Here is a 23,278-nt window from a genome sequence, read left to right as displayed (position 1 = left end):
CGCAAAGTCTTTAAACTAAGATCGTTCAAACAGCAGTTCTTTCAGAAGAGCGGAGTAGGAGACGAGCTAGAGCTGTTTATTGTGCGACACTCGAAAATCGGGTACAAAATAAATTATTTCATCCTAAATGAAGATTCTATTAATTTGTCATTTTTGGGTAAAGTTGAACAAGTAACAGAAGATGATACCTAGAATCTATATGAATGTCCAATACATTTTCTGATGATTGAAACGGCCCAAAGGATGTTTTCCTGGTCAATATTTTAAACTTTGGAATATATAATTAAATCAGTCAATCTTATTATAACATATAGAATAAACACAAAACGAGTTTCTTAAATTTTCTACACGTAAGAACTATGACTATGGAATTAACAATGGTGGCAACATGTTTTACGAATGAAATGACATTATGAATACAGACATATGCAAGTTATCACAAATGTGTCACATAGATTATTATCAGTGTTTGAATTTGCTATCTTAACCAAAACGTTTCTGATGACGATTTTGCTCATATCATTTAAACGCAGAATCTGATATGGATCTATGATATATCCTTAACGTAGCAATGTTAGGAAAACTCCTTCCCTTAAATTCTTCCATGGGTTTTCAAATTCTCAAAGGAATGAGACCAAGGAAAACACTTCATATCAGGCGATTTGTTTGGAGGGCCATAGAAATATAACAGCCGCAGATAATGTCCCTTTAACAATGTTATCCGAAAAGGACATCCGTCATTAAAGTATATTGGATGATTGTCTTTCGCGGAAGAACCTGAAAACCTTGTCCAAATCCATGAGCATGAATAATAGAAGAATTGATAGGATGACGGCAATCATTACAAATCCTATCATTTGACTGCTTCCTCGGGCATCAGAGGCAGAGCTGAGACTGCGCTTGTATCGCGCAGTCTCCTTCTTGTTTCGCCGAAGTAGGACATTCAAATCCTGAAGAATCTTTTTCAAATCTTTTGGTGTAGGCGGCGATGGTCGTGTAGTCGTGGTCGGTGCGAGCAGAGGACACGAACATGTATCTGAGGAAACTGTTGCCTGGGCGTCTGTAAAGAATACCAGAAACAATAAGACTACAATAAATACTACTACAAATGATAATTAATATACTGTAAATCAAAGATATTTCGTGTGATATTTATTTTCGCGCTAATACGCGAGGAGAGTTAATAGCGAATTCTAATATCTCGCGATTATTTGTACGTTAGCAAATCGCAACATAGTGTTGTAGCTAAAACTTATTTCACCTGCAGATCGTACATAACTGTCAATAGCAGTTAACAGGACGATAACCAATATCAAATTCCACCAACCACCTGTTACCTAATATAACCCTGGCTGTTGCAAGGACCTTAAATCCTGTATTTACCAAAATCTATGTTTTGGTGGTAAGATCTTCAAACATGCTTTTGGCATACATATGAGAACTAATTGTGCCGCTCTGTTGACTGACTTGGTTTTTTTTTATTTCATACGGGGAGAAATGTAGTGAAAAGTTTCTCTAAACATGTCATAAAGACCCTGTAAAGTCTTTAACTTACTTCCACTTTCAGATATATATATGGTGACATCTTTTCCTTTAATAACAAAAAATAATATCCAAATCTATCTTAAATACTGAGTTTTCTAACCAGGAAATCACGGACCACAAGGCTGTATGATATACACGATGATTTTTCTTATCGTGAATTTTCCATTTCTGGATAGCACCATTGCTGCACCCAAGACCTATGGCATCCAAGTGTTTGTTTCGAATATCATGTTTCCCGTTAATGAAGATGTCAACTGCCTGATAAACTCGTAACACATGGTTTCAAAAGATACGATATGACGTTGGACGTGTTTGTGCTCGTTCATTTATCTGTTGTTTTCGTTGTCGCATCCTTGATTAGAATGTGCCATTATCTACTTGAATCTACATGGAGGGTGTCATCCATGAGGTACTTACTCTTCTGGAACACCTGGTCTAATCATCAAAGTACATTTTTCAGGAGTCTCCATGTAAATCTTTCTTTTGTTCATATCTAACGCTAACTTTATTGAATATGAGTTTAGATTATCATACATTCCTGTGTTAGTGTTTTAATACCAAGACGTGACAATGAGTATACCACGACATGATTCCAATACTAACCTTGACAAACACTATTATCCTGACAACTCTGTGTATCAGACGCATTTCCTTCACATGACCTGCCGCCATGTTCTGGGATAGGGTTTATACATGTCCTTGACCTTGCTTTAGTTCCGCTGACTATGAGGTCACTTCCTGTGTACGGATTACAGGTCATTGAGCACGGATTCCATGATCCCCAGTTTGACCAATTTCCATCAACTGCAACATGAAGCAATGTTATTTCAAAATTCCGTAAATTAGACCTAACTAAATACCATGACCGCCATGGTGGCAGTGAACATCACATCCCATTATCTTAAATGTCATGGCTTGTAAGTAAGCAATTACATTCTAATACGTATCCAGTGTTCAGGCGGATAATACAAGTTAAAAACTAATGACGTGTTGAGATAAAAAAACAAAACAAAAAACAAAACAAAAAACAAAAAAAAAACAAAAAATCGAATGCCTCCGAGACCTCCCCTCTAAGCTTATGATATCTTCCAGTCATTGTATCTAAGGAAGTGACAAACATTTCAGTCCAAACCTTGCTTGGAAACATATAAGGACATTACAGAGTACAAAATGCTTGTAACCTGTCAAATCGGTTTTCATTTCAAGCATTTGGGAAACAGATTTTTTTTAAAATCTCAAAATGTATTCTCTTTAACTTGCTTTGTCAGCTTTAATTAATCTCGTAACACAAAGCCAGTGGTAGCGTGGTATCGTAATCCAATGGTCGGGTTGCTCTCTTGGCTGAAATATGTGAAATTCTGCCGCGGGGCGAAAATACCTGTACTGTACAATACCTTAAAAACATAAAACATCGAATACTATTGCGTCAAAGGTATTCTTTACGAACAACCTCTAGACACAAGAAATAAATCGAGTCGAAGTTCATATTGAAATAATTTTCAAAAATATATATGTTGAGAATAAAGGAATCTATTGATATTTTTATATTGCTTGCTAACATCGATACATTCACTGAAGCAATAGGAAGTAAACCTTACCTGGGCACCGAGCGGGTTCACATATCCGATTGTCCGAGCTTTGACCAACACAGTTTTTACCATCGTACTTAGGACTGGGTTCTGAGCAAGTTCTGATTCGCTGGGATTGCCCGGATGTAATTACATCGGTAGTACACGTGACACTACAGCTTCCCCATTCTAACCAGGAAGCCCAGTTGCCATCGACTTTACACAAAAACAAAACAAAAAACATTAAAATGTTTTGTTCTTATTTACCACAACAATTCAGCGATTAATCCCTTTTGATATCTTTTTTTATAATCGGAAGCCATCGAGTGAATGAACTGAATTTAAACTGCATGCTTCTAAGGTCAGGAAGGAACGATCTCCTTAGGTCGGCCAGGTAGATACATGTGTTGTTATTGGGTGACCTTGTTTTTTCATTGTATTGGCTATCTTTCTCGTGTCTTTTATGGTGATTTGAAGATACTGTGTGTATAATGGGTGGAGAGTGCGTTGCGTGCGTGTGTGTGTGCGATTCGTTTATGTAAACCTCTTTGTCATATCGTGGAACTGATGCTACCACACTGATGTATACTGCCAAAAGGCAACAAGCAGGCCATCCGGTCATATTAGCTCCGAAACCAGTCTTGGCAATGTTACAGAGCCCAAAGCCCTCCTCCTCTAACGATCGCCATTTTTCTCAGTGTATTTGAAGAGTGCTCGGACAAAAATGTATTTGAGATATCAATTGCTTTTCGGAAGATATCAAAGTATAACACAATGACAAAACGGATAAGAAACATCAAAAAAGTTGAACGCTTAACGCATGTATGAAGCATAAACAACTGCAGGAGATAGGGATAATCGGTATATAGAAGCTGTGGGATGAACTGTAGGATTGAGATAAACAGTACCCAGGATTAAGATAAATTGTACCTGGGATAAACTGTACATAGGATTGAGATAAACTGTACCTAGGATTGAGATAAATTGTACCTAGGATTGAGATAAACTGACTTAGGATTGAGATAAACAGTACCTAGGATTGAGATAAATTGTACCTGGGATAAACTGTACATAGGATTGTGATAAACCGTACCTAGGATTGAGATAAACTGTACCTAGGATTGAGATGAACTGTACCTAGGATGGAGATAAACAGTACCTAGGATTGAGATAAACTGTACCTAGGATTGAGATAAACTGTACCTAGGATTGAGATGAACTGTACCTAGGATGGAGATAAACAGTACCTAGGATTGAGATAAACTGTACCTAGGATTGAGATGAACTGTACCTAGGATGGAGATAAACAGTACCTAGGATTGAGATAAACTGTATCTAGGATGGAGATAAGCGGTATCTAGCTTTAGGAAACAGGATTTTGTTACGATATATCCAATATAGAGGAATTCTTCGGTCGCTTGATACCATATCTCTAAGCATAAAATATGACAATTATTTAGTCAACAAAACTTAATGTGTTTTTAAGAAGGTCAATACGGCGAAATATGGTCCATTCAAACTCAGCCAACATTTTAAAATCCCGAATTTCCCGGACAAATATGGACATAGCAGAGATATATAAACACTTCATTTCCACTTTACGTTAAGCCTACAGTAAAATAAGATACTGATAGAGAAACAAATATACGTATCAATTAATTATATATCTATATCATCGTGTGCCTGTTTATAGGTGAATTAGTACAATACTTATACCCTTGTGTTTCCATATTGGCTACGCCAGTCTTCGATTGTGACGTCATGATATGGGTAATTATATTACCAATGAATTAAAACTGGTGTAACAAAAGCTTCGTCTCCGTTTGATTAATTCCAACATAAAACTTTCAAAACGTAACCTTAGGGAAAACATTTAAGTTTGTTAAAAAGTAACTTCAACATGGTTTCATTTCATACGAAAATTGCCTCGAAGTTTAAATTTTTGCTGGTACATTTCGTGAAATGAAATGAATATCGTAGATCATTTTAAACACAATATACATTTCAATGTCATGATTTAATTGCATCTAAAATGAAATGTAATTTATTTGATGTAAATAGTTTCAAAAGATTCCGTATGTATATGTAGAAATCGTTGTGATGTATGGTTATTGAGAGAAGTTAGGTCCATTTTCAGTATCATCCGGGCACTTACAAGATCATATACCGAGTAATTACCTTATACCTTACATATGTATTGATTGAATGCTTAGCAATAGAAAACCAAACTGCACGTTATAATGTGATCAAATCCATGAATCGTTAACACATCTATAAACAATGTAATACTTACCAGGGTTTGTTGTTATGGCGCAATCCTCATCTATTTCTCCATCTCCATCATCATCTAGTATGTAAAACGTTTATTTTTAGGTAAGAAATTCTGCTGAAGTACTAATGATATGTAAAATTTACAACAGGAATATTAATAATGGAGTGTCACTGCTGACGATAATTATTGTCACGGATGGTGAGGCGTATTAAACATTATCAGCAGGAATATTGATAACGAATTGTCACTGCTGACGATCTTTATTTTCATTAAGTGCCCCAGCTCTGTTGTACTTGGAAAAATATTCAATAAATCATGAGATTCATCTCATTGAACAAACGGAAATGAAAATAAGTTAATTATTTGAACACTAACACACCTAAGGCGTTGTCTAGCTCCTCGTCAATAAGACCATCACAGTCATTATCCACGACATCACCAGGGACATTGGAACTACGGCTGCATGGCTAAATATCAATGTTGATAAATTTAAGATATGTTCAGAATGTAATTGACGCTTTTCAAACAGAGAAAAGAAATTTCTGAAAAAATGATAATGAAAATTGGGACAGGTTTACCTCCCAATCTAAATCTCTATATTACTTTCAATCACTTTGACTAAGCTCAGTCACCTCATGTGATTAACTTAAGCATCGCTAAAGATTATTAGCAGGAAATACAGTTGTATGATATATTAATAATGTGGGTCTACAGTACCTTATATAATTTGTATGAAATGTTGCTATTCACTTGTGTGTTTATTGTACAATCTATGGTAAGTCATTTCATACAGCGACTCAGAAAAAAAGTACAATGATAATAAGACCAGGTGTTCCGGAAAGGTAGGCGTCTCCTGCTTCATCAGTGACACCGCCTTGTAAACCTGGGTTAATCCGAGTAAGTAATATTGTAATGTATAATGAGGAGAGAAGAAATCAAGTTTCCTTTATAAACAGAGCTATTCTGATTAATGTCATCAAACGCCAAACAAGTAGTTCACGTGAAATAAAGTTATCTGGTGACTTTCCCGATGATGGACAATACCAAAAAGTACCATAGACTGCGCGTAAAACTTCCGGTCATCAACATTGATTTTATGTCTATACTTCCGGTCATCAACATTGATTTTATGTCTATACTTCCGGTCATCAACGTTGATTTTATGTCTATACTTCCAGTCATCAACGTTGATTTTACGTCTAAACTTCTGTTGATAAATGGTTGGTTCTCTCCTCTCGGACACATCCAAAAGATTTTTAAAATGACACGCAAGTGAATAGAAAGGTTTTAATTTAAAATTAGATGCAGAAGGCCAAAATGGTCAAACTGCATCATACAGCTGTTTCGCCATTAAAAAAATTGTCATTTAAGCATTTCTAGCATTGCAAATAAGTATAAAATTCGGCTAAATATCTAGGCCTGCTGACCCATTATATGATAATAAGCAAAGAACATCAAACGTTATAAAGTTTTGGTACATGGCAGCCATGGTACTCAACAATTTTATACTTTCACCAGAGCAACTGAAAATAAAAGGGCAAAAATGAACCAATATGATACTATTATCGTGAGAAGTAAAGACATTCAGAAACAAACTCCAAACTCTGTGAGATACCTGTAATCACCTTGTCTGTTGTGAGAACGTAAATGTAAACTCTCAAATCAGAAGTTGAAAAACAGTCACAGCCATCATTGTATACATTTGATCCTGCCCAAACCATGTTAAGAAATCTAGTTGCCGTGGTGAAAGGTCATTATGGTATATGTACTTGGGTTAAATGAATGTCTTATGAGCGAATGTCCATCCTACACGAAGAGTATACATCAAGGGAAAACAAGATGTGTTTATGAAACACAATGCCCACAGTTGCGATAAAATTTAAATCACACTGGAAAGATCTTGACAGAAGGACCGACATGTCAAAATTTGAAAGCCCTACCTCTTACGGCACAATAGTTATGGGCAGACAAACAAACAGACAGCACAAAAACAATATATCCTGGCCCCACTTGTATAAAACATCCCAACTTGAGATTTCCTCAAGCCCAGATTTTCCTCAGCTAATATCTCATTGAAAATATCTTGTATGAAAATTCCTCAAGGAATTTCAGGACATCCTAGCCGAGGACTTCCTCCTGTTCCTTGAGAAAATTTAATATAAGCCGTTTTTGAGGAGATATCAGCTGAGAAAAATCTCGACTTGAAGAAATCTCAAGTTGAGATGTTTTATACAAGTGGGGCCTGATCTTTCGATTCGGGGACATACAAATTAACTTACCCCATTCACATTGGCCAAGCGACTTCCGGCCGGAATGCCGTATGTTTCATACTTCGCCCGTCCATACAGATATCCAGCAAATACTACAATAGGAGATATGTGATAAACCGAATGGTACCCGTCGGATACTATAACGTGTCCACCCACGAGATCAGTTCCAGGTATTTCTACGAACACGGTTTCGCTTGGGAGGCCATTGTTGTCCACTCTCATACCTGACCTCTTGTCAGACTTGATGACAAACAGGAAGAAGTTCTCGTAGGTCCCAAATGTGAAACGCGGCGTACTAAATTGATACTCGGACTCATACTGTTCCATAGGTGTGATCAGAATCATAGCCGGGTCATGGATATCTTGACTGTCCTCAGGGTCCTGGCTGTGCACAAACTGAGCCAACATAATGGCATTATCAGCAACGAAAGAACAGTACTTCTCATATTTGATATGCAGAACAACAGAGTCCCCGGGATTCTGCATAGTTTCAGCAAACCTAGACCTGTTACCAAAACTGTCCGTACATTCCACCTGAACTAATGTGTTAGAAGAACTAGCCACGACTTTGTAATATTCTCCAACTATCCTACCCGGGATGGGAACTGTAGCAAACTTTTTACCCCATTTGTTGACAGAAGGTACAAACTCTTCAAGGTGGTCACTAGATCTGCTTCCATTTCCAATAATAGTTCTTTTATTGCCACTTAAGAATCCCACAGGTTTATCTGTCCGGATGTAGGAGCCAGTTAAATCGCCATCACTCTGTATCTGCACCGAATAAAACCTATCAATGGACAGCCGGATAGTGTCCCCTGGTCCATACGTGTTGTTTTCAAAGACAACTGCGCCAGCATTTGGATTTGTTGAAAGTGTCATTTCTACATCTGTGTTGTTTTCAGTACCGATAACAACAAATTGCGTGGGAAATGTTGATGGATAATAGCTAATTGCATAATATGTTGTTCCCAACGCTGGTTCCGGTAAGGCGAGGTAGGCGTCGTTTGTATACTTCTCACGGTTTACAGCAATAACGACGATTTTCTCCGTTGATTGAACTAGGATACCTTTTGGTGCTACTTCTGTATTGCTGAGTCGGATTGAAGAGTCAAATGTGAGCTTTACATATCCTTCCTTTGGTATGGTGCGTGTTTCTGACAGGTCGTAACCAAGGAAACGCGGTGCGTTGACTTCAACGGTGACGGGTATAGACACGGCGTTCATTATAAACAGTTCTAGATCCTGTTTATTACTTCCGGTATGATGATTGTCAGAGAATGCCAAGAAAAACTTCTTTCCTTTGTTAGTCACGCCATAACAAAATCCTGAAACCGGAGTATAATACGCATTACACTGCAAGCTGGGCTGCATAACGAATTGATTAATATCTCGATGTAATTTGATAAGATTATAATATTAATCTTAAACTTTGTGACGTATTTATTCGAAGTTTGGTTTTCTTATGCTTAACGTCTGTAGGGACGGTCACCCGTGTGCGCGAGGCGAGTTGTTTTGTATAGTTTATTTCAGAAGACTGATATATTTGTGTAAGCCCCCTTACGATAATGAAGGTGTATTACGTGTAAAACATCTTATTCGGTCATCTTGTACTGACAATGGCCAAACCAGTCCTAACATTATTTGAGGTGGAAATATAGTTTGTTGAGGAGCGCGGAGATATAGACAGCCATCCTGACGTCAATTATATCGGCGTGATCAATACTTAATGGTCACTAGCTAAATATTCATGCTTCAGTGCATAACCGATACTCGTATTATCTACCGTAAGTATGCTTCCGTGACACATATGTATGAATTTGTATGACTTTAGGAGGCAACTACAAGTGGGATCTAATCGTTCCCATTTTTCTAGACAAACTCTAAGTATGACATCCTCTCCTTCAGTCATGCTCTCCGCTGTTAAAGGCACGCCAGGGTAAAGACTGGTTATTACATTGTCAGTATGTGACCGAGGTTGATGCTCTGTTGGGTGCCTTCGGCAGTGTATTTCAATGTGATAGCACTTTAAAGACTGGTTATTACATTGTCAGTATGTGACCGAGGTTGATGCTCTGTTGGGTGCCTTCGGCAGTGTATTTCAATGTGATAGCACTTTAAGTAGGTATCAGTTCCAAACTATCATAGGAAGTATTACACAAACATATCGCAGCCTCCCACAAACAAACTCACCTGGCCGTTATACTGTGACCGTAATGAAATGATAATATTTTGCTAAGACTTCACACAAAAATTACAAAACGAGACTTGATATTACCACACTTCCTTATTTACATATTTTCTTTGTGGTGGGGGGTGGGGTCAATGACTTGATATGTGCCATTGTAAAATCAGTCAACAGGAAACCATTAATTTATGTATGTTTTTATTATGTTGTAAATAGATAAATAGATAAAATAGATAAAAATCGAGATAAATACAAATATTCATACAAACTTTAGATTGTGACATATTTAGACTGTGACATTCGGTATCGGTCACTATACACATAAGCCGTGTTAAACGGTCCGAAGCGGACGTCACGTTTTTCACCAGCAACGTCATCAAGGCGTGACTTAGGACGTCTACTAGGAATCGTTGCTAAACCATAATATGATATGAATTGAAGTCTTTACGTTGTGTATACCTCAAAGATTTGGTGAAAAACACGCCAATTCAACATTCGCTTGAATTGTCATATCACAAAAAAGTGATGATGAAAAATTTCTTTTCTTTCACTGTCAAAAAATGTCATCAATGTGGTTTTTTGGTATTTTTTTTGTTTGTTTTTGTTTTTGTTTTTTTGTTTGTTTTTGTTGGTTTTTTTTGTTTTGTTTTTTTATATATATATTACTCTCTACACAAGCAAATTTAATTATGAATCACAGTCTGTTTTCGATTTTTTGTTTCTCAAAAGCTTTCGACAGTGTATGACGGCCAGACATATAAACTTACACAGCACTGAATAAAAAGCAAGTTCCTAAGCTTGAATTACAAAAACAGATAATAATAAATCTGTTTTAACGCCTGCTTCTCTTACTGTTAAAACTCTGATTGCAGGAATTCACAAACTTGGGGTCCCAAATATCTTCAATATTCATGAATTTCAACCCGAATTTACACCTCTATCGCGTCTCTTGTTCGAATACATCTATTCCCTAATCTTCGTACAAATACTGAGAAACTCTATTTGAAGTTACTGTTTTTAAATTCTATTATGATGTTAATGTTTCTTCCATATCCATGTCACGTACAATGATGAAAATGGACAGAAACGGTGACTATAATAGCTCGTTCGTCATATCGTGTTAGTATCATCGAAAGAAAGAAAGAAATGGTTTTTTTCAACATATTCATTTTCTAATGTTCCATATACAGGGAAATTATTACTTTTCGCGAGTAATTAATTTTCGTTGATTTCATGGATATCTTTAAATTCACGAATTCAAATCTTCACGAACAGCAATAATTAGCAAAAGTACATTAAAGAACTAAATTCATCTACAGATGTCCCTGAAATTGTTTTTTTTTTTTGAAAAGCACTAAAACGAAGCCCCACAAAATGAATGATTTCACCCCAATATGTGTCTATCTTCACCTCAGCTTGTGTTGTTTCTTCTGAAGGCTTTAAATCACAATAATTCTTACTGCTAAAGGCCATTAAGAGAATCAGCCAAATATTTAGTGTTTTTTCCTAAAAATATGAAACAGGTGATTTCAATAGTGTGACTTTAGGATTTTTTCTGACCTCCGTGAAGATATAATTCCCGCTAATGTCTTCTTCAACACCACATTTGGACTGCGTTTGTGACAAAAAATGATATAAAATGTATGTTATCTACTTACCACAGGTTATGTAGACCAAAACTACCAAAGATACCTTCATCATTGAACCAGGCACTCTGCTAGAAGTCTAGTCAAAGGCTGACGGATGGAATGTCATTTGGATCACAAATATAAGTTCTAATATCATGGTGCCTTATGTATTATTGATGCTCATCTCGATACGGTAGACAGCATTTGATGAAAACAGATTCACAAAGACCATCGAGCCAAACAACTAAACGATATAAATATTATATGTCACGTACAATATTAGTACAGTTTATAACTTATAATATGTGGATTATGTATAGCATATGTGGATTATGTATTACATACAAAACAGATAATGTATTATGTACGGTGAGAGTAAGTTAAAAAAAACTTGCAGGCGCTAGAACGTACCGGACATTGACAAGACTATAGGATAGAGGTCAGACAACTATACATGTATAGGATAAACGACAATACGTCACGTACATGTAATTATAAGAATACCAAACACTCAAGATTTACTTCTAATTATTGATATGAATAATAAATTGATATGAAAAGAGCACTGCAACATTCATATCTAAAACATATTTGTGTCTTTTCCACCTGTCGGATTGTAATACAATAGTTATACGTAATATATTGAAAGGCGATACTTTTTAGGCAAGATTATCAGTGGAGCTGATTAATACTCCACGCAAACAATTTATTGGTGGGTTTTCTGGTAGTGAATTTGGAAATTTTGGTCTTTTTAATGACACATGCCTGTAAGATAACTTAAGATGGAGGGTTTTGGAGTAGAAGGAAACATGTTTTAGCAGGTTAGAGACATGTATTTTTGTCTGACTTCAGCTCTAAAAGTGATTAAGACAGTCTAATACCTGAGATAGCAGCATGTTAACATAATTATAATCCAAACTAGATTAGTAAAACTAAGGTGAAAGAAACGCGGAGACCCCGGAAAAAGTACAAAGAGACGAAGATGATGTGTTCCTGAGGACTCTTCTGCTTCATCGACCACACCATCCATGTAAACCTTGGTCAATTCAAGTAAGTAATGTCACGTTCTAATATGAGAACATTTTATACAACTACGGAACCAACAGATAAACTAACGAGCATCAAACACGTCCTGCTTCATATCACACAACGGAACCAACAGGCAAACAAACGAGCATCAAATACGTCCAGCTTCATATCACACAACGGAACCAACAGACAAACTAACGAGCATCAAACACGTCAAGCTTCATATCACACAACGGAACCAACAGACAAACTAACGAGCATCAAATACGTCCAGCTTCATTTCACACAAAGAAAGAGAATATTTCTCAGAGATCACTATGACAACAGTTAAGTTTAAATACAAATATCATCAACTTGCCTTTTCTGAAGCTATGTGTTATGGGGTTGTCCATCAGTTGACGACATCGTGATATTGGGTACAGGCCCAAAAACTGAATCGTTCAATAGATTTTAACAATAGTTTAGTGAAAAGATCATCTTCTAAATGAAAGGTGTGTAAATCTATCGAAGAAGACGTTTGCTTCCAAAATTATTTTACAAAATCCATAGACAATTCCATTTTGCTCGAAAGAGAAAAAATAGAAATTTCATCTCACAAATGTTGATATAGGGAAATATCACAATATGGAATGGAATAACAGAATTTGCACGAATGTAACAGTGGTGGCATTAAAGATGAATTAAATGTGAATGATATGCAGATTTTAGGAAAAGTTTCATTAAGAAATACAATTTCGGGACATTTCCTTCAGGTTGGTAGACGTTCTCATAATGCAACTTGTAGAAGATTACAGTGTGACTTTTCGGTGGCCACTTTTATCAGTGTGGAGCTTTCTAGCAATGATGTACGTAGTGTACGAGATGGTAAGGAAACGGCCAGGTTTTTCGGCTATACTATAACACCATGTACACTGAGGTCGAAAATAGTGTGACGAGTTGGTAAACAGATTATATACCAAAAAATACACAAAATGGCAACAACTATTGGTTGAGTTATATGAAATAATATTCTATCTTATAATGTGTTTGGTATAGACCAAGTATATTGAAGTTTATCCAAGTCATCAGATCTGTAAAAAAGAAGAGAATTATCAAATTTATCAAAATTTATCATAATGAGTAACAAGTACAGAAATGGCGAGATAGTGTGTATCTCATTTTTTATCACACCTGTAATTGTTAGGTATCGTTTATGGGAGCTGGTGAAAGCGATCAATAATTAAATAGCCATTGTTTTGCTTTAAGGGACTATTATTTGATCTACCATTTGTTTGTCCTAATAACTGTTTAGTAGGGTATATACATAAAATGATACAGGACTCCTTGATTTGATCTTTAATATACAATATTCTCGAGGGACCATACCAATGTCTATATACCTAAAACCAGATCGGTTATTGTCATCTAAAAAATTTATAACAGGATAGCAATATCCGACTCACGCACAGGTGATGACTAATAGTAAACACGTATTTCAATAAGGTCCCATTATATTGTGATTAACAAAAATACCACGATATTGTGATCAACAACAATAACACGATATTGTGATAAACAACATTAACACGATGGTGTGATAAACAACATTAACACGATATTGTCATCAACAACAATAACACGATATTGTGATCAACAACAACACGATATTGTGATAAACAACATTAACACGATATTGTGATAAACAACATTAACACGATGGTGTGATAAACAACAATAACACGATATTGTCATCAACAACAATAACACGATATTGTGATAAACAACATTAACACGATGGTGTGATAAACAACATTAACACGATATTGTCATCAACAACAATAACACGATATTGTGATCAACAACAACACGATATTGTGATAAACAACATTAACACGATATTGTAATAAACAACATTAACACGATGGTGTGATAAACAACAATAACACGATATTGTGATAAACAACATTAACACGATATTGTGATCAATAACACGATATTGTGATCAACAACATTAACACGATATTGTGATAAACAACATTAACACGATATTGTGATAAACAACATTAACACGATGGTGTGATCAACAACAATAACACGATATTGTGCAACAACAACACGATATTGTGATAAACAACATTAACACGATGGTGTGATAAACAACAATAACACGATATTGTGATAAACAACATTAACACGATGGTGTGATAAACAACATTAACACGATATTGTGATAAACAACATTAACACGATATTGTGATAAACAACAATAACAAAATATTGTCATCAACAACAACAATTCATTTATCGCCTGTAATAAGTCCTTATTAATGACAAACAGCGTTTAATAATAAAGTATATATTATCAGGGTAATTTTCATGGATGTGTACTTTGTTGATAGCATCCCATAGCGTTTTATTCTTAATTTCTTTTGAATTTCGAAACAGGTTTTTAATTCTACAGTATAGATATATATAATACAATAGTATGTCCATGTTACGACATTTCAGGATCATGACCCGATGGTGTGTCATTTTTTATGGCTAATCAAATTCGTCTTTTAAAACGTGATATCGTCCCGTTCCTACTTTGGTAATGGTGATTTAATGTGAATGAAATACTACACGATAAGCAATCTGTTTTCTGGGGTTAGTTTTAACTGGACACGCATCTTACGATGCGGAGTTTGCTTACATATATGTGACAACGAAAGATGTCACCAGAAGGTAAATCAGCGGACAAATATAGCTACATCAGAGAAATCATAGTGAGCGAAAGTGAATTTAGTCTCTTGTATTTAATTTGTATTTCATTTGTAGTTTATTTATTTGTGATAACAAAGCAAAATTTGGCCGACATCTCTGAGGCTTGTGAAATTCTCTCTGATATTAACTTGGTCCCCGTTACTAGTTGTAGTATAATATACCACCCCTTATCCCTAGAAACGTTTTAACAGGCCCCTATGATACTATAACATCCAACCCCTCATCCCTAGAAATATTGTAATAGCCCCCTGTGATAGTATAACATCCAACCCCTCATCCCTAGAAACATTGTAACAGGCCCCTGTGATAGTATAACATCCAACCCCTCATCCCTAGAAACATTATAGCAGGCCCCTGTGATAGTATACCATGCAACCCCTCATCCCTAGAAACATTGTTACAGGTCTCTGTGATAGTATACCATACAACCCCTCATCCCAAGAAGATGTCCGTGACAGTGACCTTGAGATTGGGGTCCTGTAGGCGATATGGGGTCTGGACGAGAGAGATACGTGTAGAAACAAAGGCTACTTTTATACAACACTTTGTGAAGCCTGCTAGTCACAGACTCTACTCAGACGCATCACAAGCTTCGTAGTGACGTCACAGATAGTCACGCCCTGGTAGCGACCTACAAAAAGTAAACAGCATTACCATGTCTGAGTAAACATGTACCGACTTTAAGAGCATAAATAATGCTTCAAACAACTGGACACTAGTATGTCAAAACACTTTCAAAAACTGGAAGATGATACATCCAATATGAATGACAGGTTGAGCAAGACCGAAGACAAAGTTGAGTCTCTGTACTTCTCAGTTGAAAATTTAAATGATGCCAATACATCTCTCCAGGAGGTCATCTTACCCAAGATTGAAGGAAGCATAAAAAAAGAATAAGAAGACGGTTTAGCGTTAGAGGTTTGGGACAGGAAGTGGAATCTCGTTGTGCGAGGAATAAAGAGGGATACGAAGGAGAGGCCCATTGACTCCCTTGAGAAAATTCGTGAATTTTTCAAAAATACTCTCAAAATTGATGCCGATGTCGTCAACCTTACGCTGTTCAAAGTCATTCACAGACTGCCTAATGGCCCCGAAGGCAAACGGAACATTATTGTTAGATTCCTGTCACTCGTGGATCGCGACATCGTCCTAAGTAAAGCTTTGTCTGTTCTTGGACCAAAGTCAGGATTTTCTGTCGTACCCGACCTTCCACCTTCCTTGGCCAAATCAAGGTACGAACTACTGGGGGAACGTAAGCAAGTGACACCAGAAGAACGTTCAAAATGTAAGCTTGTCTACTTGAAAGAATCACCGTTTCTTAAACTAGTTAAGAAAAGGTAACCGGTGGGATTGAAAAAAAAAAAATTAGACTTTTTGAAACTGTGGCAAAACATAGTATATTATAAAACTTTATTGAGGGTGCTTGTACTGTGAAACTTGTTTGTATTTTTCCAACTGTTCACTATACACTTTTTGGCAACCCTTCCGTCACTCCATTTAACAACCAAACCACTTGTTTATTACGAGTCATCAAATCGTTGATTACATCTAGGAACAACATCGGATATTATCATTAAGTGAAAAACTACAAAATCTGTACAAATACGTTTCACGGTACATGTACACAATCCATTCTAACAACACGCTCATCTGTTTTATTTCTCTTACAAATACGCTCCTATAGAGTGAATGTTTTTTACCTGAGTAAAGGTATGCGCACTCAATGACCAGTAATTTTTTCAATTAAAGTGCACGTGCGCGTGTTCAGATACCTGTATCTTAACTTTGTATATGTTCGAGGTTTATAAAACCTCAACTTTATACCAATTAAACTATATTAAAAAAAACAGTTTTTGGATGGTATAACACAGTAAAGGACTCATTTCTATCCGTACATATTGTTACTGATCTATATATACTGTTTATGTTTAGAATTATACAAAGTATGCGAATACGTAAATCTATAAATAGTGCCTTTAGAATTAGTTTTTGTGGCCGTCGAGTTCGCAGTGCTCAAGCACTTCAAAACTCAGTTTTCCTTTACAACTAACAGGTGCTATTTTTGAAGGGTCGTGTGTATGTGCATAACATTAAACAAAATGTCAAAAAAGATTGAGGGTGTTATTTTTTTCTGTAGATATGAGTTTATTGTTGTTTAAAAGACATTATGCAGGAAGCAACTTATACTATGGTTATCTGCTGGGGGCTATGTCATTGTTGGTGTACCTCCATTTAGTATATTGTAATGATAACTTTTGCAATTTACATACTGTGGATTATATGGGATTTTGGATAAACTTATAAATATTTGCTGATGCATGATGTTTTTCTAATAGTTGTGATCTTTCATCTGATCAATTTGACTGTTGAAAATGGGTGAACTAACTATAGCTTGTATGAACTGTCAAGGTTTAGCAGAATGCCTTAAACGGAGAGATATTTTTGCTTTGTGTAGAAATAGGAACTATGATATTTCTATATTAGTTGATACACATTCTAAGAAGTCTGTAGAAAGGCTATGGAAGCATGAGTGGGGTCTTGACTGTCTCTTTTGCTCCTATTCAGGTAACAGTCGTGGTATTGCTATATTATTCAAAAATAGTTTTGAATACACTATTCATAAAAAGTTGAATGACGAGGATGGTAACTTTATCATTTTGAATATTACTATTCAGAATCAGAGATTGACTCTTGCATGTATATACGGGCCAAATACTGACTCTCCTGAATTTTTCCACCGTCTGAAAAGAACTATTGATCTATTTGATAACGATTCTGTAATCATTACTGGAAGATTGTAATGCAGTCATGTCGTTTGAAAAAGATACATGCATATAAGTATAATAGGGAAAATAACAAAAAACGCTAAGGCAACTATCATTGATATAATGAATGAGTTAGATTTAAGTGATATATGGAGACTACAACACCCTGATTTGAAAAGATATAGCTGGTTTGGACCAGGTGGAAAAGGCAGCCGTCTTGACTATTTTCATATATCGTCTGACCTTCAGTCCTGTATCATTTCCTCTGACATAGGTCTGAAATATAAATCGGACCATGCACCTGTTATAATTAAATTAAAATTATATGATCATCCAAGAGGACGAGGGACCTGGAAGTTCAATAATTCATTACTTTATGACAAAACTTGTACCGATAATGTTAAAACTTTTATTTATGAGGTACGTAATGATTATGCAATTGATGATATAGTAGACAATAATTTAGATAATATACGTTTTACAATAAATTATCAGCTGCTTTGGGAAGTCATTAAGCTTTCAATTAGAGGAAAAACCATTTCCTATGCTAGTTGGAAAAATAAACAAAAGAACGAAACAGCTTCGAAACTAGAATCAGAAATTTTAGAATTGCAGCGAAATTCGTTCAATTTTGAAAATCAAGAAACATCTACAATTATGGAAACAAAAGAAAATGAACTTAATAATATGAGAGAGGAAAGGGTACGAGGACTGATGGTCAGAGCAAAAGCTAGGTGGAACATGGAAGGTGAAAAATGCAAGAAATATTTTTGTCATCTGGAAAAAAAGCAATTTTACAGAAAAAATAATTCCAAAGCTTGTTCGTGATGATGGTTCAGAAATACATAATATTAATGATATTTTAAAAGAGCAAAAACGTTTTTACGAAAAATCATATAATTCAACAAATCCTGTTAGAACTGATGAACAAATAAATATATTCTTCTGTAATGACAATCCTTTTATCTGTAAACTTTCTAATGAAAAAAGCTTTGTGATGGTGACGTCACGGAAACAGATTGTGCAAAGGCTCTATTCGGTATGAAAAATTGCAAGTCTCCAAGTTTAGATGGATTCACAGTTGAATTCTATAAATTCTTCTGGAAAGATCTTAAATATATTATCGTTAATTTAATTAAGTATAGTTTTGATAATTAACAACTATCAGTTACACAAAAACAAGGGGGTAATAACCTGTCTACCAAGGCCAAACAAACAAAAAGAGTTTCTAAAAAACTGGCGCCCAATTTCGTTGTTAAACGTTGATTATAAAATCATAACTTCTGTATTAGCAAATAGATTAAAGCGTGAACTTAACAATATTATAAGCGATACCCAGAAAGGATTTTTGAAAGGCAGATACATTGGCGAATGCACGCGACTGATTTATGATCTAATTGAGAAAACAAATGAAAAAAAAATATTCCAGGGATTTTATCATTAATAGATTTCGAAAAGGCTTTCGATACAGTGGAATGGAAGTTTCTTCATAAAACTCTTGATTTCTTTGGCTTTGGTAATAATGTAAAGTCGTGGGTAGAACCTCTGTACAATGACGACACTAGCTGCGTCATTAACAATGGATTCTGTTCAAATTTTTTCCCTATCAAAAGAGGAGTCCGTCAAGGAGATCCCCTCCCTCCGTATCTATTCGTTCTTGTAATAGAAGTTTTAAGTGCTGCTTTTTCACCAGATATAAAGGGTATTAAGATGGGTGATACAGAGATCCTTTCGAGTCAATACGCTGACGACTCTGCAATATGTCTATAAGATGAAGAAATTTCTTTAAAATCAGCTTTAGATATTTTAGATTCTTTTGGAAATTGTGTTGGCTTGAAAGCCAATTATAACAAAACCGAAGCTATTTGGATAGGCAGCAGAAAGGGCAGTCAGGAAAAAATTGCTTACTCAAAGAGGTTTGAAATGGAATTTAGTTGGAAAGTTAAAAGTTCTTGGTATCAAATATGACCTGAGTAAAATGGATACAACCTTTGTAAATTATGAAGAAAAATTAACGGAAGTCAAGCGAGTTCTAAAGAACAGGCCCCACTTGTATAAAACATCTCAACTTGAGATTTCCTCACGTCGAGATTTTCTTCAGCTGATATCTCCTCAAAAACGGCTTGTATAAAATTTTCTCAAGGAGCAGGAGGAAGTCCTCGGCTAGGATGTCCCGAAATTCCTTGAGGAATTTTCATACAAGATATTTTCAAGGAGATATAAGCTGAGGAAAATCTGGGCTTGAGGAAATCTCAAGTTGAGATGTTTTATACAAATGGGGCCTGGTCTTTTAGAAATCTTACCCTGAGTGGAAAAATCACTGTTATCAAACCACTGGCAATTCCAATACATGTGCAATTATTTACAGTTTTACCAAAGCCTCCGTGCCACATACTCCGACAAGTAGAAGAGATATGCTTTAACTTTATATGGGACGACAAAAAAGAAAATCAGGAGAGGAACACTAAAAAACAGTTATGAGAATGGTGGTCTTAATATGATTGGTATTGAAAGTTTCATTAAATCTTTGAAAATGACCTGGATCAAGAAATTAATTGATCCTCAAAACACATCCCCCTGGAAACTACTTCTGTTAGATCATTTGGATAAATATGGAAATTTAAACATTCTCTCATATGTAAAAAATGATATGCTTAAAATCACTAATAAATTTAATCTTTTCTGGAAAGAAGTATTTTTGGCTGAGAGTGAACAAAATTTGGAACAGCAAGATGCAAAGTATTTTTTGTCCCAACCAATATGGTTTAATCATAACATAAAAATAGGTAACAAAACATATTTCCAGTCATGGCAAGATCGTGGCATCAACCAGCTAGCAGATCTTATTCTAAATGATGGTAAAGTGATGACTTTTCAGAATTTACAAGAACGTTTTAATATACCACAAAGTCAAAGGATGCAGTTTTATGACATTACTTCCACCATCCCGGGTGCATGGAAAAGGCCAATCAGTCTCCATGGTAACAATACGGTGCGAGAAACTAATAATATTAGACTTATGAAATCTCTTGTCAAACCTACTAGAATTTTCTATTCAAAATTCTGTTCCTCTGTTCTTTCTATAAATCAAAAAGCAATTGAAAAGTGGTCTCAAGATCTGCAAAACCTAGAAATAGATTTGAAATATACCTATTTGATACCAAGGAGTTGTACACGAGATGTAAATCTAAGAATTTTTCAATTCAAAATTTTTCATAGAACATTATACTAATACATAAATGATAACAACAATTGTACCTTTTGTAATTATGAAGATGAAGATTTATATCATCCAATGTGGCAATGCATTCACGTAAATGTTATTAGGAGGAAATTTTCAGATTTAATCAAGGTGAAACATAACATTGAATATGAAATTGACAAAATGGATGCCATGTTTGGATGTAAAATCAATAATAATAATAATTTGCTTAATTGTTGTTTTCTGATAATAAGACGCTACATATATATATGTAGATGTAATTTGTCCCTTCCTTCAATAACAGGTATGTTATCGTTTTTAAAACGTAACAGAGAAATTGAAATAACTTCATACAGGTATTACAGCTCAAATAAGTATCCTGAAATAATTACAAAATGGCAACCAATGGACAATTTATTAAATCAATAACATTTCGTTATACTATACAAACATCTGTAACTAGAAATATAATATCTGTGGATATATGTTGTTTTTTTTTTCAAATTTGTAACAAACTGATTATGTGTGAATCAAAAGAAATAAAAAATATGCATTACAAAAAAAAGTAAACAGCATTAAGGTCACTTCTGTATCAAATATATTAGAACTTAGAGTTGGCAAAATTGCCAAAAAAAATTTGTACATCTCGACAATAAATTTAAACCTTACAGCCTAGAACATTTCATAAATGGCACTAAAACATGTTAGAATTCTATAACTACCCTGATCGTACGTTACACAATCACGTCCCTTACAAAAAGGATACGATTCAGAGATTATTCACACATGCATAAACATTTTATTTTCGTTTAAAAATGACCATGACATCTACTCAGCTAGTTATGTTGATATGTAAATATATACAGGTTACCTCACAGTATATTGTACGCGTACAAGAATCTCGATATCGAAACGATGCTACTGGTGACTTCAAACGTATATGTAGTTTTAAAGGCCCTGGTACATTCTATTCAAAGCTAGAATAAGGTAATTAATCAATGTCCAATTCCGCCCTCCAACAACAAACAACAGGATTTAAATGAAGACTTTATAAACGGAAGAAAGGAATAAAGACGGTCGCTTTTTTAGTGCCATCACACTGAAATGTCATAAATTGGATATCGTACAACGTAGTGTGACACTCCATCCGGTCACAATATACCTACATCGCGATTCAGTGTAAGATACATATTGTCTTTCAAGAATGAAATTGGAAATCTCGAAACATCAGTTGGTGTCTACGCTGGGTGACATAACCGAATATCCCTCCATTTCTTACCAATGTAGTTTCGATAGGAGATTTGACTGGTAGTTCGTGTTAACAGATGCCATGTGTAACATTTTATATGTGATGTGTGCACGAGTTACCTCGCTTGAAACGCTTTCCGTAACAACGGCCGCTAATGACGCCGCTTGAGTTGTATTTTGTTTAAATCGTAGGAGAATTTGTCTTTGAAAAGTTTCCAGCGAAATACGTGTACAATTTCGCCTTTAAGTTTATATCCAGACGAGTTGTATATAATAGAAATGTGAACGCTTGAAGCGGAAATGTCCTTTTTTTTTTGCTATCTATTCTAGAAACGTTAAATTAAAAATTTTGATGGACTTCTACTTTCTTTCCTTTTTGTGTTTTGTATTCGTGTCCTCTTTTTGTGTTCCCTTTTTAAATTCTAGATAGTGCAGGCTTTTGAAAGTATATAGAACTATTAACGATGCTTTTAGCGCGTTTTGATGAAGCTGAAAATATAAAAATCTACCGTTCGTCCCGAGTCCATTTCCAGCATCTGCATTCCTGTCGGACTACAAGAAATGGTGTGGTTTGCTTCGGGGGTTTCGATATATCAATGAAATATGAAGCTATTTGTGCGATACTGATATTGATATTTTATAGTGCGAAAGCACTGGAATATTCTGCCGAATACACACAGCAGGACTAGCAGGTAGGGCATTATAATTTCCATCTCGCATGAATCTTCGATGGCTATGAATTTCTTTTTTATATTTAGGTATCATTTTTCTATTTAACAACGGGATAATGTCATTATATTTCGGTGTGACTGCGCTATATAAAT

The 23,278-nt window shown here is 35.4% G+C and overlaps 1 protein-coding gene across 1 annotated transcript; it reads right to left on the bottom strand.

The window, feature by feature from the left end:
• Positions 1–740: 740 nt before the first annotated feature.
• On the bottom strand, positions 741–8,879 carry LOC132553818 (uncharacterized). Its single transcript, XM_060218097.1, has 6 exons — positions 7,665–8,879; positions 5,765–5,852; positions 5,407–5,460; positions 3,144–3,329; positions 2,149–2,349; positions 741–1,060 (listed from the first exon to the last, which is right to left on the bottom strand). Exons 1-6 carry the CDS (start codon positions 8,877–8,879, stop codon positions 741–743), a joined length of 2,064 nt encoding a protein of 687 aa, XP_060074080.1.
• Positions 8,880–23,278: the final 14,399 nt, after the last annotated feature.

This window comes from Ylistrum balloti, unplaced genomic scaffold (genome assembly GCF_031769215.1).
Source record: "Ylistrum balloti isolate Yb309-2 unplaced genomic scaffold, AGI_CSIRO_Ybal_v1 Utg370358, whole genome shotgun sequence".
Taxonomy (NCBI): Eukaryota; Metazoa; Mollusca; class Bivalvia; order Pectinida; family Pectinidae; genus Ylistrum; species Ylistrum balloti.
The sequence above is the reverse complement of the archived record's forward strand: the minus strand, read 5'-3'. Positions and strand labels throughout refer to the sequence as shown.